Source organism: Octopus bimaculoides, chromosome 4 (assembly GCF_046866305.1).
Source record: "Octopus bimaculoides isolate indiv1 chromosome 4, ASM4686630v1, whole genome shotgun sequence".
Classification (NCBI taxonomy): domain Eukaryota; kingdom Metazoa; phylum Mollusca; class Cephalopoda; order Octopoda; family Octopodidae; genus Octopus; species Octopus bimaculoides.
Window position 1 is genome coordinate 86,455,458 of NC_142931.1, and position 15,768 is coordinate 86,471,225.

Here is a 15,768-nt window from a genome sequence, read left to right on the forward strand (position 1 = left end):
TGCAACAGCTTACCAACTGTTGTTTCTTCCTCCTTTTCCTTGCCACTAGTCTTGTTAGAGATGAAGAAAGCTATCAAGGGCTTCCTTTTCTTAAGTCATAAAAAAAAATGAGTAATAATCTGATATTATAGGCGCAGGAGCGGTTGTGTGGTAAGTAGCTTGCTTACCAACCACATGGTTCCGGGTTCAGTCCCACTGCGTGGTACTTAGGGCAAATGTCTTCTACTATAGCCTCGGGCTGACCAAAGCCTTGTGAGTGGATTTGGTAGATGGAAACTAAAAGAAGCCTGTCGTATATATGTATATATATATATGTGTGTTTGTGTTTGTCCCCCCAACATCGCTTGACAACCGATGCTGGTGTGTTTAGGTCCCCGTAACTTAGCGGTTCGGCAAAAAGAGACCGATAGAATAAGTACTAGGCTTATGGCGGTGCTCCGGCATGGCTGCAGTCAAATGACTGAAACAAATAAAAGAGTAAAAGAGAAAGAGAGTATTCTTGTCAAGCATTAGTATATCTAGAACTACGTTATTGAATCTGTTTATCCTTTTATAAGACAAGGTGAAATATGGGCAATATTTAACTGGTGTGTCTGGCAGATAAGATGTCTCATAGAAGTGCACTTATTGGAACCAGAGATTTTATATTTGTTAGACTAATAGAATTGTGTGTTAACCCATGCAGATTTCTTTGTCAAATGAAATGCTTATTTATTCACATTGTTTGAATTGATCACACATTATTTTGTAGCTTCAAAATTTCAATTGTTGTGTTTGTATATTTTTAGAATGACATTGTATGGTAGGTGTGAGAGGTTGGATCTGGTCAGTTTTAACATAAAACTGGTATAATATTTGGGCAGAATTTGGCTAGATTAAATGCTAAAGGGTTAAAACAAAAACAGAATCTTCTTTAGCTTCACCATAGACATTATAACTGTCTTGTTCAAACATATGTATTCTTGTGGTAAAGTATTAGTTGCCAGAATGAAAAAGATATTGAAAAAATTGAATGAGATGTTACTCCATTGAAAAGAAAGCATGCCTTTCTTTGTGTGAAAGACTGACTATGTAAAGCACATGTATGAAAAGTATTGCTGAGTAATAGTGAGTAGATTGAATGTGGGTAATCTATGAAAACTGCAGAGAAATGAGGTGGACATGATCTGTTGAATATGAAATTTTATGTTGCATGAAAATTTAGTAAATTGAGAGAAGCTTGATAGTAAAGACCTCATCTGAAGTATGTTGTGGTATGGATATATGATGCAAATGGTTTGTGGATGCAAGGCAAGAAAATGCTATGTATAATATCAATAAAGGCTACTTGTGACAGAAAGATGTCAGAAGAATTGAGTGAGTTACATCACAAGAAAATACTGGTGTTGATAGATCTAATGGAGGACTGAGTCAAGATTAATATACTTTACAAAGGACCCATCCAACACAGGCCAGCATTGAAAAACAGTATGGTGAACACAATTTTAGCTTTGGTCTTCTGTCTGAATTCATATGCTGGGGAGGGGGTGTACTGTTTTCTTACCCATTACTTAAAATAACAATGAATTTGTACTTGATCCAAAGGTAAGTTGTATTTTGTATGATCTGATCTCCTTTATGTATTAATGACTTTGTTTAATTTTCCCCTTCAACAGCTCTATCCACAGGTATGTTTTTAGGCATGACATACAAAGGGTTTTGGATCCTTTTTTAGTTGTTTCATAGTAGCTTACTATTTTAGTGAATTTTTAAGTCATTTAAATATATAATTTCCTGCATGTACCCACTGAATACACCTTTTCTTTGTTTATCACTTTATTTTATTTAAATACTAACCTATTTACTGGTTGGTGGTGGTGGTGGTGATGATGGTGGTGGTGGTGGTGGTGTTGTTGTTGTTGTTGTTGTTGTTGTTGTTCGTCTTTGGCTTGTTTACTATAAATGAAATGTTGTATACATGTAAACTCATGACTATTTATTAATAATTGCAATAGCTTAATCTAGGAATAGTTCTGATACTACTGTAAGATTTGCTAACAGATGTGATATATATGGGACAAAAGTAAAGACTCAAAGATAAGGTTAAAAAAAAAGAAAACGGTGTATTAGGCTGATGCTCAGGAAAATTGGATGAAGTCTTTAATACTTCAAGCATACACTCTTTTACAGAAAGGCTAAATGAGGAGAGTAAAAAATAAGAAAAAAGACAAACATCTCTCAGACAGAGTCGCTGATTATATTTATATCTTTAGCCATGTTTAAAAGATGTGGCATGCCTAAACATCTCTTATCATGATTAACAGGAAATGTGATTACCTATACTTTACATGCCTTACAACTGTCATGTACTTATATATCTATTGTGATATTTAGAAAGAGGTGACGCCCTCTGTCATCCTAGCCTGTTCAACAAAGAGTGTGGCATGTCTATGCATCTCATCATGTTTAACAGGAAATGTGATGTGTTTATACATTTGTGTTTAAAGCATGTGATATGCCTGTATGTCTAACATATTTAACTGGAGGCCTTGTGTGCTTATAATCTTTAGTCGTGTTTAGCAGTAGATGTAAATGTGCCTATACATGTCAGTCATACCATTGTAGAATTAATTCATGCCGCCATCATTTTACATATAATATATATAAAAAGCAAAGAACACAACTTCATCATAGACAGATTCTATCATATAGCCTGACTTTGATCAGTATCCTCCCAACTAAACATTTTTGAACGCTTGGATATTGGCAATCATCTTCTCACTGATCTTCTGGAATTTCATTGCTTTGTGCTGCCTCTACCCTCATTTCATTATTTTTATGTTGCTTCTGCTGTCACAAAATTGCTGTATGCTGCTTCTACTATCATAATATCACTGCTTCTAATTGTTGCATTAAAAAAATAATGGTACGATTTTCACTGCTACAGTTGCGACCATCTGTCATAGTTCCTTATAAATAAAACCTGAAATTCTGGGCAGTTCTGCCCCATCATCAAAGCCTATACTTTTGGAGAAACTTTGTGTCATTTCTCGTTGTTGTTAAACTCTGTTGTGTGTATGGAGGGATGGGGTCCCCACTGCAGCAAGTCCCACTCCCTCTTCTCTCTCAGTCATACACATGCCCCACATCTCTCATTGCTCTTAAAATAAACAGGTACTGTTTGTTTTGTTTTTTTAAATTTTCCTTTATGAAGTTCAGATGGCCTCTGGTAAAAGGGCATGAATGATTTATACATTTAGGTTGTTATGTGTACAACATTACTGTTTCCAGGTAGTGATTTCTTTCTCTCTATTACTACCCTCACTCTACCTCCCAGTTAACATCATCCTTCTCTGCTCTTAGGTTAACCCTCTCTTCTACTCATGCTTTCTAGATTCCACAGGACATAGCACATCAGCTGGAAATTCAATGCCTCTGTTTAGATATTGCAAACTACCATAGTTCACCTGTTTCAACTTTGATTCTCTTAATTAATCCTCATTAACAACACAAACTTATAAAACTTCCCATTTCCTGTGCTATTTAATCTAATTGGCTACCTACATAAGCAACAGGGTTTGTAAAGATGGCTGAACAGCTTTAAAATTACAAAGAGACAAAGATTGTATATGTTTTCAAAATGAAATCCTGACTTCAATTCTTTAGAATGATTTCTAAATGAAACTCTCCCTAGCTGTATAGAAATACACATTGAATGGACACCAATGCAAAGTTTCACATTGTATTCATTCAACAATAATGCATTTCTGTAAATGCTAGATCTAGTGATTTCAACCTATTTTTGTAACTCAGCATCCAACTTTCACCAAATGCTATTTTACAACTCCTCCCCCATTCCCCCATGGTTTTCTAGAAATAATAAACAAAAACAGATCATTTTAATCCAACTGAAGATAATTTTGCATGATGGTTTGTTATTCATGTTTACATGTACCCTCCCATCTAGTATGTGTTTCTCTTTACATATTTGCATGGAGTAGTTCTCCTATGTTAAATTTTTATGGAAGTTGCTAAAGAACATGAGGACCTGTGTATTACAAAATTGTATTGAACCATGACATCATATCATTGGTCAGGTTTCTACTCACTGAAAACACAATGTCCTATTCATATTTTAATCTTAAAGATATTTTTGATAATGGATTTAAAGTAGACTTATAGACCAGGTTCAAATAGCTTTAACCCTTTTGTTACCAAATTTTTGTTGAGATGCTCTGTTTCTTTCAATCAATTTTAGATATACTAAAGAATTTAGTAAAATAACTTAGTTATCATTAAGCTAGTGTTAGGAACATGAATTGTGACTAAGGTTTGGGGGAAAATTTTAATTCAAAACTTTTGAAAACAAGACATTTGTACTACAGAGCTAGACACAGTTTCAAGCAGACTGGTATCAAAAGGGTTAAGGAAAATCATGACTTACTCTGTACACCCAGTACCACCAATAACATCCTTTTGATGTTTGTCACTCCTTTGTGGGCTGACAATACTCTCAAAGAGACATAACCACTCAGCTTGAGAAACCACCTCTCAAATCCACAAACAGTTGCTCAGTCTTGCCACAAATATAACCTTAAACATCTTCTGAACAATAACTACAAGTTACCAAATGAACTTATGGTATTTATTCATGTATAATGTGAGATATTTTAACATAAACAAAAGTCAAAATTGGCAGGTAGCATTATACTCAAGTGTAAAAAGATAAAAAGTGGATGAAATATATGTTATTGCTTCTTAGATACAAAAATAGGAGTCAAATTATTTCAGAGATTACATTGTATACAGAGTAAATTCAGTAGTAGTCTTTTCTGTCTTTATTTTCTCTTTAAAAAAATCCTTCCCAATTTTTCTCCCTCTCTCCCTCAACAAAGCATTCTCTCATCTATTTCCTTCTGTACTCTCCACTTGCAGCTAATATTGCTCTTAGATTACTGACTGACTGAATGAATGGTTCACTCACTCACTCATTCCCTCACACTTCATAAATATTACCAGCACATTTATGACAATGTGCACATTTGATTGTTCATCATTTTAGCTGGCTTGAAAATACCTTTACTCCCAAAGTTCCCCACCAAAGGTTTTCATTGTTTATGACACAAAGAAAAGTTGTACTTATAGTAGCTGTCATCGTTGTTGTTTCACGGCCTTGCAAACTTTATTTTTTGCAATAAAGGTTACTCACAGGCAAGTAATTAGGTTGTAAAAATCAAATTTTTGTAAAATAGAACTTCATGAATATTGCTTGTTCTAAGTGTTATTGCTTTCGGGTTTTTTGTGATTTAAAAAAAATCAATTTTTTTCTTTTTTTTCAATTCTCTTTTTGCATTTCATTGTGTTGATATGAAGCACATTCAGAAAGTTTAGTCAGTGTTAACATACTTGATATAGTAAAAATTAAAATATCTAACTAAGATTAATTGTGCAATAAGGAAAAGACAATATTAACACCGTACCTAACATTATTTTAAGTATATCAGCAAATACAGGAGGCAACTTCAGCCTGGTTTTAGTCTTATTAGACCTCCACAGTAAAGAATAGACTTCACTGTGTTTACTACAGACAGTGGTAAAAGTTTAACTAAGTTGTATAACATTATACATGAATAGCATGAAAAATTAACATTTTAAGAAAGAAAAAAAGTCACAGATTAATTACCCAGAGATGCCATCCATGTGAAAAAACAATATTTAAGTTGGTGTTAATATATTTAATATAGTGAGCATTATTATTAAAGAATGATTACTGCTGACCATGATGCTACAGTGTTGGCTTGCTTGTCTAAGATCGGACAGTAAATACTGTGTGCCTACCCTAACCAAAGCACTTGATGGCAGTGCTATGTTCATCTCATTCTCTTCTGTACAGCCTTTTTTTTTATGCTTAGTCAAAGGATAAAAGGTCATACCTTTGCCTCTTTTACTAGACCACTGATAGGAGGTGTAGAGTAGGAAACCACAACTCATGGCTTGCTCATGGAAGCAGTGCAGAAAGACCACCATACAGCTGGTCCAAATGTTTACGGCTGTGTAGATTCAGCTAAAAGCATCAGTTACCAGTTAATCAATTGTAACTACAGTGATAATGATTTTATCAGCTACTTTGTTCCCATGATCCTTTGCTGCCTATTACATTAATGTAACAGGAATGAGGCCACTATCCCCAATTCATTCAGAAGATGTGATTGAGAAGTCTTAAATCATTAATTAGGAACATTATTGTCTCAAACTGAATGTAAAGGACTAAGGAAATATTTTTTTAAATGTCATAAATAAAAAGGATGAAACAGGAACACCATTGTATCTCTAACCCCTTTAGCATTCAGATTACTCTGTCAAATGCAATGCATATTTATTCATATTATTTTCAATTAATCATGTATTATCTTGGAAACTTGAGATTTCAATGATGTAATTGTTTATCTCAAAGATGACATTGTAAGATAGGTGTGAGAAACCAAGTCTGGTTGGTTTGAACATAAAACTGGTAGAATATTTGGGTTGGATATGGCTGCTTTAAATGCTAAAGGGTTCATAAAACATGACTGAAAATAAAGTTGTACTTTTCGTGTGTATGCACGTGTGTGTGTATTTACTAGAAGGACAGAGAGATGTATAATCATCTTATCCAAAACTTCAGTTAATGCATGTTGAGTGTAAAAGTAGATGTTTTCTGATACACTGGATTTTGGCATAACAAAATGAGTTGTGGAACGAGACGAGGTTAGTCACGTCTCACTTTAATCCTTGGCTTATCAATTTAGAAAAAAATTAAGGAGATAAGATAAATTAAAGTTAATCTGTTTGCTTTCCAGACTTGTCTATCAGCTCAGTTATTGAGGAATAATAGGTCAAAAATTAAAAGTATGTAACAAAAGGTAGTATGTTAGTAAATTTTCAGTATGAGACAAGCAACCAAACACCTTGTCTTATTCTAGCCATTGTTTAATGTCTCTGGACAAAGCATATAATTCTGTATGGCATAAAGTCAATTATGCCCTAGTGTGGCCTTAGCTCTTAATGGCTACAACAAACTAAGGAAGTAAAGGAACACAATTTTTTTATATATATAAAAAAAAAATCAATACCCTGCCTTGACTTCATGGATCACTGATTAGGGCTATGACAAAACATTCAGCAGTATTTGTTTTGGAATTTTGAATTTAAAAAAAAGAAAGGTATATATTACAGAACAGAAAATCCATTGCTAGCACATAACAACAAATATTTTTTTGAATTATAAATTTCAGCCAAATATTTCAAAAGTATTTAGAATATTTCCATTATGTAACTATTTTTAATATGATGGCGATGTACATAAAATTTTTTTTTTTTTTTTCATAAATTTTTTTTATGTATAAAGATACTCATAACCTTGTTGTTTTCCCTAATATTCTTTCAGTACGAGAATCACCAGTTATCAAAGATACCTTTCCTGACAAAACATTCTATGTTAACCAGAAACTTACAACCTTTTGGCAAATTAACTACCCATGTGAAGTCAGCAAGGGAAAACCAGAACCTAGGTGAGTATAACTGTGTCTGTGTGTGTGATATAAATCATTGTTGTCAACTTTATCTTGTATCAGAGAATTTACCTTCTTCTTTGCTGAATGCTTCCATTATGACGATGACATTGCTGACTTTGTAAACCAATTCTTGCATAGAGGAGTTGATGGCATTGACTGCATGGAAATGTTGGTGAAGGACTAAGTTGATTTTGTTGAGCCTTCTTCTCTTGTCATTTGATTTCTTCCTTTTCTCTTCTGATAACTTTGAAGTTTTTGGTTCTGATGGTAATGGAAGACCACCACTCAGTACAGTCACAGGCTTGTGTTTCAAATGATTTAGATTCAATTTCAGTGGCTTTTAGTATTGCTTTGAGTTGGTCCTTGTATTTTGCTTATCTTAAGATAAGACTGTGATTCCTCTATGAATCTTTTCCAAAAATTGTACACAACTTTAAAATTATTGCAAGATGATGCATGTTAAAAAATATCTCAGATAGAAGATCAACCTGTCATCATCAACATCATCGTTCAACATCCGCTTTCCATGCTAGCATGGGTTTGACGATTGGACGATTTGACTGAGGATGGCTGCACCAGGCTCCAATCTGATCTGGCAGAGTTTCTACAGCTGGATGCTCTTCTTAACGCCAACCACTAGTGACCGAGACCTTTGGAAATATGCTGTGTGTGAGAAGACCTGGCAAGCTCAGTGAGACCATGACCCATGGCCTTTTCCAGGGGTGTAGCCAGCCCACTTATGCGTACCTTTCCTTCATTGGACACTAAACTCTGCTTGCGAAGACCTGTTGAGGCAAGTGAAATCGAAATCGAACCTGTAGTATATATATATATATATATATATATATATATATATATATATATATATACATCATCATTATCATCATCATTATTACTCTGCGTACATAAGTGGAAGCAGGCTATTGTAATCACTTGTCTTCGTCTCTGTGTTTGCAAAATTACTGAAAAGTGACTGAACAGATTTTCGCCACATTTGACGGAAATATTCATTGGGTGAGTGGCTCAAAATGATGAATATTTGGTTTGATTATTTTGTTTTAAATAATTGAAGGAAAAAAATGAACTTACAAATTTCCTGATAAGCAAGTAGTCATATTATTTTGTTAACTTCCTTTTTCATATGAATCAACCTTCGTCTGCATGTGTATGGATCATGGTGTACCTATGCATGTAGACGTGTGTATAGATCATGATGTACCTATGCACATAGACATATCATCATCATCATCGTTTAACGTCCGCTTTCCATGCTAGCATAGGTTGGCTGGTTTGACTGAGGGTTGGTGAGCCAGAAGGCTGCACCAGGCTCCAATCTGATCTGACAAAGTTCCTACAGCTGGATGCCCTTCCTAACACCAGCCATGCCGAGAGTGTAGTTGGTGCTTTTACGTGCCACTAGCACGCGCGCCAGTCAGGTGGTATTGGCATCGGCCACGTCCAAATGGTGCTTTTTACATGCCACCTGCACAGGAGCCAGTCTGGCGCCACTGGCAACAACCACACTCAAATGATGTTACACATATATATATATTATTCAACCACGGTGGTGGTTGAATATATTCTTAAGTCCACCATTTCATCAATCGCAGCAGCTTCCAAGTTTCACCACTAATTCAGTTCTCAACTAAATTGCAAACTGTTAAGTTTTAAAGAGGATACCTCCTCAGCCACACTTTGGCATAAATAGTTTGAGATTTGGTTCAGTAGAAAAAAAAAGTTACATCAAGATATGTTGGACCTCAAGGTGGGCAGTAAGGCACCTATTCACCTTAAATTAACATAATTTTTTTAATTTTAAAATAAAAGTATACTTTTCTTAGACTTAAATGATCGAAAAATGCATGAGGAATTCAGAATTGTTGTCAAAGTTAGTAGAAAATGAATTAGGAGGTAAAATGTCATGAAATGGAAAATAAGTAAGGAGGAAGTAAATAAGGGAGTAACGCCCCAAGCAATAAGAATATGTTTCTAAAATGAATGTTTACATTCTGAGGCAGCGATCTGGCAGAAATGTTAGCATGCTGGGCAAATGCTTAGTGGTATTTCATCTGTCTTTACGTTCTGAGTTCAAATTCCGCCGAGGTCGACTTTGCCTTTTATCTATTTTGGATCTATTCACTTTATTTAATTAATTTTTTTTAACTAAACACTTTGAAACTTCCGATACTGGTAGAATGTGTCACATAGAACAGGGTTTACTCAACGTTTTTGACAAAATTTTGTATTTTAGAAGTTATTTCGTCACAAGTTACAGAGTGACAATGGACAAATTCGTGTTTGATAAGTGCCAATACACTAAACTCCCAGCTTTTGACTTACTCTCTAACTTCTGCTGGTGATATATATACATATTACATATGTATAAAAAAAATCTCATCACGCAATCAAACCAATGAAAATGCCTCTACCTGGTCGCTCAACACGCTAAAAATAGCAGCCAAAGTATCTACCTACCTAAATCACATGCCCATTGTATGTAATGTCTTAGATTATCCCTAAAAAGACGGTTTGCTGACGGCTGCAATATCTTTGATGATAGGTTTGCAGTATCAGGGTTGATTTGAGGCTAAATAACAACAACATTATAGTAAATTTCTATATTAACGCCAGCACGATTTTCACTGAGAAAACAAAAAAACAAAATATTGGATTTTTTGGGGGAATCAAGTACCCTGACTTCCTAATATGCTACAAACCCCTTATTTTGGTTTGGAAAAAATGGTAGGGGGTGTCCCCCATCCCCAATCCCGGAATTATCGGAAATTTTTTTTCCACTAAATGAATTCTTGCGACCTCCTAAAATTGCAAAATTATGTTACTTAAAGTGAGACTGGTAACTGATAGTTTTGGGGTTTTGTTGTTTGTAACTTTTGGTGAGCCATGGTGCAACCAACATGGTAAAAATCCCTGCCATTAATTTGGTGTGGATGGGTAATATCAAATAATTCAATCAGAACATATATAAATTAAACATGAAAAAAATTGAAATATTATCATCACTTACATGGAAAAATTGAAATATTACCTTTCAGTATTTTATAAGGTAAAATCTTAAATTATTGACACTTTATTATCTTGTGACAGCAATGCCTGGAAAAATCATGGATTACATGGAAAAATGCAAGCATATAAAGTAATACTCTTAAGATTATAAACCTGGAAAAGTTATTACACCTGTAAAAGTTTATGACAATCTATTCTAGTAAAGAATAAGAAACTTTTTACTTAAAATATTGCTGCTAAAATTAAAATTTGAATATTAAAAATTACTATATTATAGTTTACAAATAACACTATACTTATTTAAGTAGAATTTGGCTAATTTACTACTTTAAATGCAGAAAACAGTTACTAATTAGACAAACTTACAAATTAGCTGAACAGTTTTGTACAATAAATTAAAAAGATGAGAACATATAAAGAGTGATAAATTAGAAGAACTGGCATTCTTTGCTGCAATATTTTAAGTAAAAAGTTTCTTATTCTTTACTTTACTTGAAGTAATAGCTTGTCCTATACTTTTACAGGTGTAATAACTTGTCCTGTACTTTTCCAGGTTTATAATCTTAAGAATATTATTTTTCATGCTCGCATTTTTCCATGTTATATATATATATATACACACACATACACATAGGTGTGTATAGTGATGGATTTGAGATTTTCGTTTATTTATGACTTGATTTCTTTATTTTACCAGAGTAGAAGTACCTATGATGATCATACTTAAAAGAAAAAAATTCAATTCAATTAAAAAACATGGGTTAGCAATGCACTGTAAACCACACTATAATTTGCAAAAAAAATTTTATCTGCATGCAGGGTATGCATCACCCTTACAATGCCTTTTTTTTTTTCATTTAACGTCCACTTTCCATGCTAGCATGGGTTGGACAGTTTTACAAAAGCTGAAGGGCTGATTGGGTTATCTGTCTGTTTTGGCATGGTTTCAATGGCTGCAAGCCTTTCCTAACGCCAACCATTTTACAGAGTGTACTGGGTGCTTTTACACAGCAGCAGCACAGGTTGTTTTTTTTTTTTTTAATGTAGGACCAGCACCTATGAGCCAGCAAAATTAGGGATGCTTAGCTGAAGAGAATTGCAGAGGAATTAGCCTATCTGCAAAAACAACTTCACTTTTACTTAGCTTGATGTTTCTTTTCAAGCACAACAAACTGCTAGCAGTCTTTATGAGTCCCAACAACTGATGATCCTTTCTCACCACTTCGCCCTGTGACTTTCTGAGTCTAACTCTTCCACACATTCCCTCCATAGTTAGAGCTCGGTACCTCTTCATGCAACTGTCTTCATTCATAGGCATTACATGACCATACCAGCGCAGTCTTCTTTTCAGCACACTACATCTGATGCTACGTGTACCTAGTTTTTCTATCAAATCACTTACAATCTGTCGAATGTGCACACTGATATTACTCATCTAGTGAAGTATATTGGCTCCATTTCTTTCAAGTCTTCACACACACACACATATACACGTATATTTACAAGCAGTTAAATATATGTCTGGTCATAGTGACCAATGGTTTTGCATCCAAAAAGCGCTAGGCTGCATAGACGAATGTTTGTCCCTCTTCAAACTGGAAACAGAAAACTGTTACGATTAGTTAATATATAAACAAAAACTAAAACACCATTTGAGGTTTGGTCGAGTTATCTCCCTTAGATCAGTTCAGATAGCAAATTTTATAGACTTAAGTGGATTAAGAGTAACTCCGCTAGTGTAAGGCTGTTTCCAGTCTGCTGAGACTTTTCTCGACTCCAATCGACGAGTGAGGAATCTTATGCCTGAAGCAGGTAGCGCTTCACTGGATTGTAATATTATCTTGAGTGTATGTTTGCAATAATTATAACGATAGGGAATATGGAGACTGATACATCCTCAAAATGTATTTCCTTTTATTTTACGGTATGTCATACAGCATATTTTTATGGTTTTGACGACCTACGTGTGTTTCGGTTGCACGGAGTATGGGCAGTTACATATGCAATCAGGTATAATTTTCTCTGTAGCTTCATCCAGGGTGTTTCAACCAGCTTGTCTCAAAGCAAACTGAACTCAGTTATTTGTTTATTGGTTACGGTTCAGGACGAAGTGAGGTTAAGGTTAGTTTGAGTCTGAAATCTGATCTGTTTGCAAAATTCTGTGCTTGACCACAGCTTCACGCCAGTTATTGGTCAAAGTTTATTTTACTGTATTGGCAGGCTTTTTTGTATATTGTAGTAGATGGGTTCTTAATAAACTTAATTGTACGTATAGTTCTTGTGATATATTTTATTATAGGGTGGTTCAGTTCCCTGTTAAGGTCTTAGTTATTCAGAGATTTTTGTGAACTAAGAACTTAACATGGAACTGAACCACCCTAAAATAAAATACATTACAAGAAAAATATTTGAAATTCAGCTTCCTGGGAATTGAAGAAAGACAAACCCCAACCATCTTTAACATCAAACCAAGCAATAGAAGCACCACTCAAATGAAGTAAACAAAAGGGACCTTATAAATAGCATAGGATTTATTACAAAGATATTTTAGCATAACAGGTATCCCAACATAAACTATGTGTACAATACTGTAAGTGCTTTTTATTATTACGTAATTGAACATACACGGAAGATAATACTAGATGAATATGCTGGCTATATAGAAAACTAAAAATTATCAATGAACATTTAGTGGCATCACTAACAAGTGGCACGCCCATTTAAGCAACATTGACAGAACAGCAGGGGACTATGTGAAATGCTTAACGATACCAAGCTAATGCCATTCTCCGTCTTGACTGGCACCTGAGCAGAAATCCTAAACTGATAACACTGAAACAAAAATTTGTTTCATTCTCCTTATAGCCTGTAAAATCATTAATGTAGCACTCTGCTGGGATCGGAGTAAAATCAAGTGCTCAATGCACCCCAATCACAGCACATATACACTGAAATCAAAACAAAGAGATTCATTACCATTTTCTTTTTCTTCTCGTATATAATTTTCTTTTCTCTCTCTTCTTTCTATCCACACATGCCCACTTACAAAAATCTAAATAAAAAAGTAAAACACTTGCCTATATCCACCCTTTCATATTGTTTCTATACATTTATTTGTATACAGCACTGTTTATAAAGCCCATAGGACCTTCTGGTTGGTGTCAGTTGGTAAATATCCCTTAGCTAAACGTTCGATAAAGCCAGAATACTAAGGCAATTTTTGCCTAAAGAAATGAACACGTATTAAAATTTCCCCTTAGAATCCATCATCATCATCATCATCATCGTCGTTTAACATCCGCTTTCCATGCTAGCATGGGTTGGACGATTTGACTGAGGACTGGTGAAACCAGATGGCTACACCAGGCTCCAATCTGATTTGGCAGAGTTTCTACAGCTGGATGCCCTTCCTAACGCCAACCACTCAGAGAGTGTAGTGGGTGCTTTTACGTGTCACCCGCACGAAGGCCAGTCAGGCCGTACTGGCAACAGCCACGTTCAAAATGGTGTATTTTATGTGCCACCCGCACAAGAGCCAGTCCAGGGGCACTGGCAACGATCTCGCTCGAAAATCCTTACACATGTCACGGGCACAAGTGCCAGAAAGGCGACGCTGGGCACAGGTGCCATCCCGATTTCACTTTCGCTTGCCTCAATAAGTCTTCGCAAGCTGAGTTTCGTGTCCAATGAAGGAGACGATGTTGGCATGGGTGCCAGTCGTCGAATTTAGTTCGATTTCGATTTCACTTGCCTCAACAGGTCTTTGCAAGCAGAGTTTAGTGTCCAATAAATGAAAGGTACGCATAAGTGGACTGGCTACACCCCTGGCAGAGGCCTTGGATTTAGGTCTCACTTGGCTTGCCGGGTCTACTCATGCACAGCATATTTCCAAAGGTTAATCCATGGATATTGCAAATCATATTTGTAACATCCTTTGGATTGGGAATATGCAACTATAACACAAGGTTGTGGAAACATACATAGCAATGCATTAAAGGATTTATGAATTTCCATCCAAAAGTTCTTATCACTACACTCATTCTATGCTATAGCAGCACCAGACTAATAACCATCCTGGAAAATGGGAATAATAAGTAGGAGCCAGAATAAAGAGCATAGGAGCTTTTTATGAGTGCACTCAAATATATTTCACAGAAACAAACTAAAAGAGTATCATCATCATCATACATAATTTTCCATGCTGGCACAGATTAGACAGAAGCTGGCCAGCTGAAGGGCTGTTCAGGCTCCATGTCTCTTTTGGTATGGGTCCAGCCCTAGAAACCATGTCAAAACAAATATAGAGCTTAAACAGCCCTTCAACTGGTCAGCTTCTGCTAAACTGTCTAACCTGTGCCAGCATGGAAAGCGGACATTAAATAATAATCCTTTCTACTATAGGCACAAGGCCTGAAATTTAGGGAAAGGGTATGAGTTGATTACATCAACTCCAGTGGTACTTATTTTATCGACTCCAAAAGGATGAAAGGCGAAGTCGATCTTGGCAGACTTTGAACTCGAAACATAACGTTAGACGAATACTGCTAAACACCTCGCCCAGCATGCTAACAATTCTGCTACCTTGCCACCTTGGACATTAAATAATAATAATGATCTCACACAGACATACACCCACAAGCAATGTTGCTCATTTTCAGTCTTTTGCAAAAAGGAAAAGTTTGCCTGACCATGGGGAATTATTACCTTGCTTGGAAATAGGTGAGGGCTGGAGACAAGCGGAATGATAAAACAGTAGTAGTAATACTGTTTCAAAGAATGATAATCATATAAAAATAAAGTAAACATACAAAGCTGAAGTAAGTAAAAAAATGAGAATTGTAATAAAACAAAAAAATGAATATCCTAAGTTTTTGTTTCTCTCACTTATCCAGTAACCATGGAGTAAAAAAAAACAAAAACAAATAGAAAACTTACATAGTAGGCGTAGCTGTGTGGTAAGAAGCTTGCTTCTCAAGTACATGGTTCTCGGTTCAGTCCCACTGTGAGGGACCTTGGACAAGTGTCTTTTACTATAACCTCAGGCTGATCAAAGCCTTGTGAGTGGATTTTGTAGACAGAAGCTGAAAGAAGCCTATCAGGTGTGTGTGTGTCTGTGCTTGAGAACCAGTGTTGGTGTGTTTATGTCCCCATAGTTTAATGGTTTGGTAAAAGAGACCAATAGAATAAGTACCAGGTTTATAAAAAAATAATA

At 35.4% G+C, this 15,768-nt stretch overlaps 1 protein-coding gene across 8 annotated transcripts in view; it reads left to right on the top strand.

Annotated features, from left to right (window-relative positions):
• The window catches only part of LOC106879415 (neuronal cell adhesion molecule), a 179,921-nt gene that overhangs the window by 134,178 nt on the left and 29,975 nt on the right, over positions 1–15,768 (top strand). For 6 of the 8 annotated variants that reach the window (XM_089350920.1, XM_089350916.1, XM_089350921.1 and 3 more), the window contains exon 4: positions 7,406–7,529. In XM_089350920.1, the coding sequence (XP_089207046.1) occupies positions 7,406–7,529 (124 nt within the window). Of the gene's footprint in view, positions 1–1,655; positions 7,530–15,768 lie in introns of all 8 variants that reach the window. The other 2 variants (XM_089350918.1, XM_089350919.1) reach the window with 1 other exon arrangement.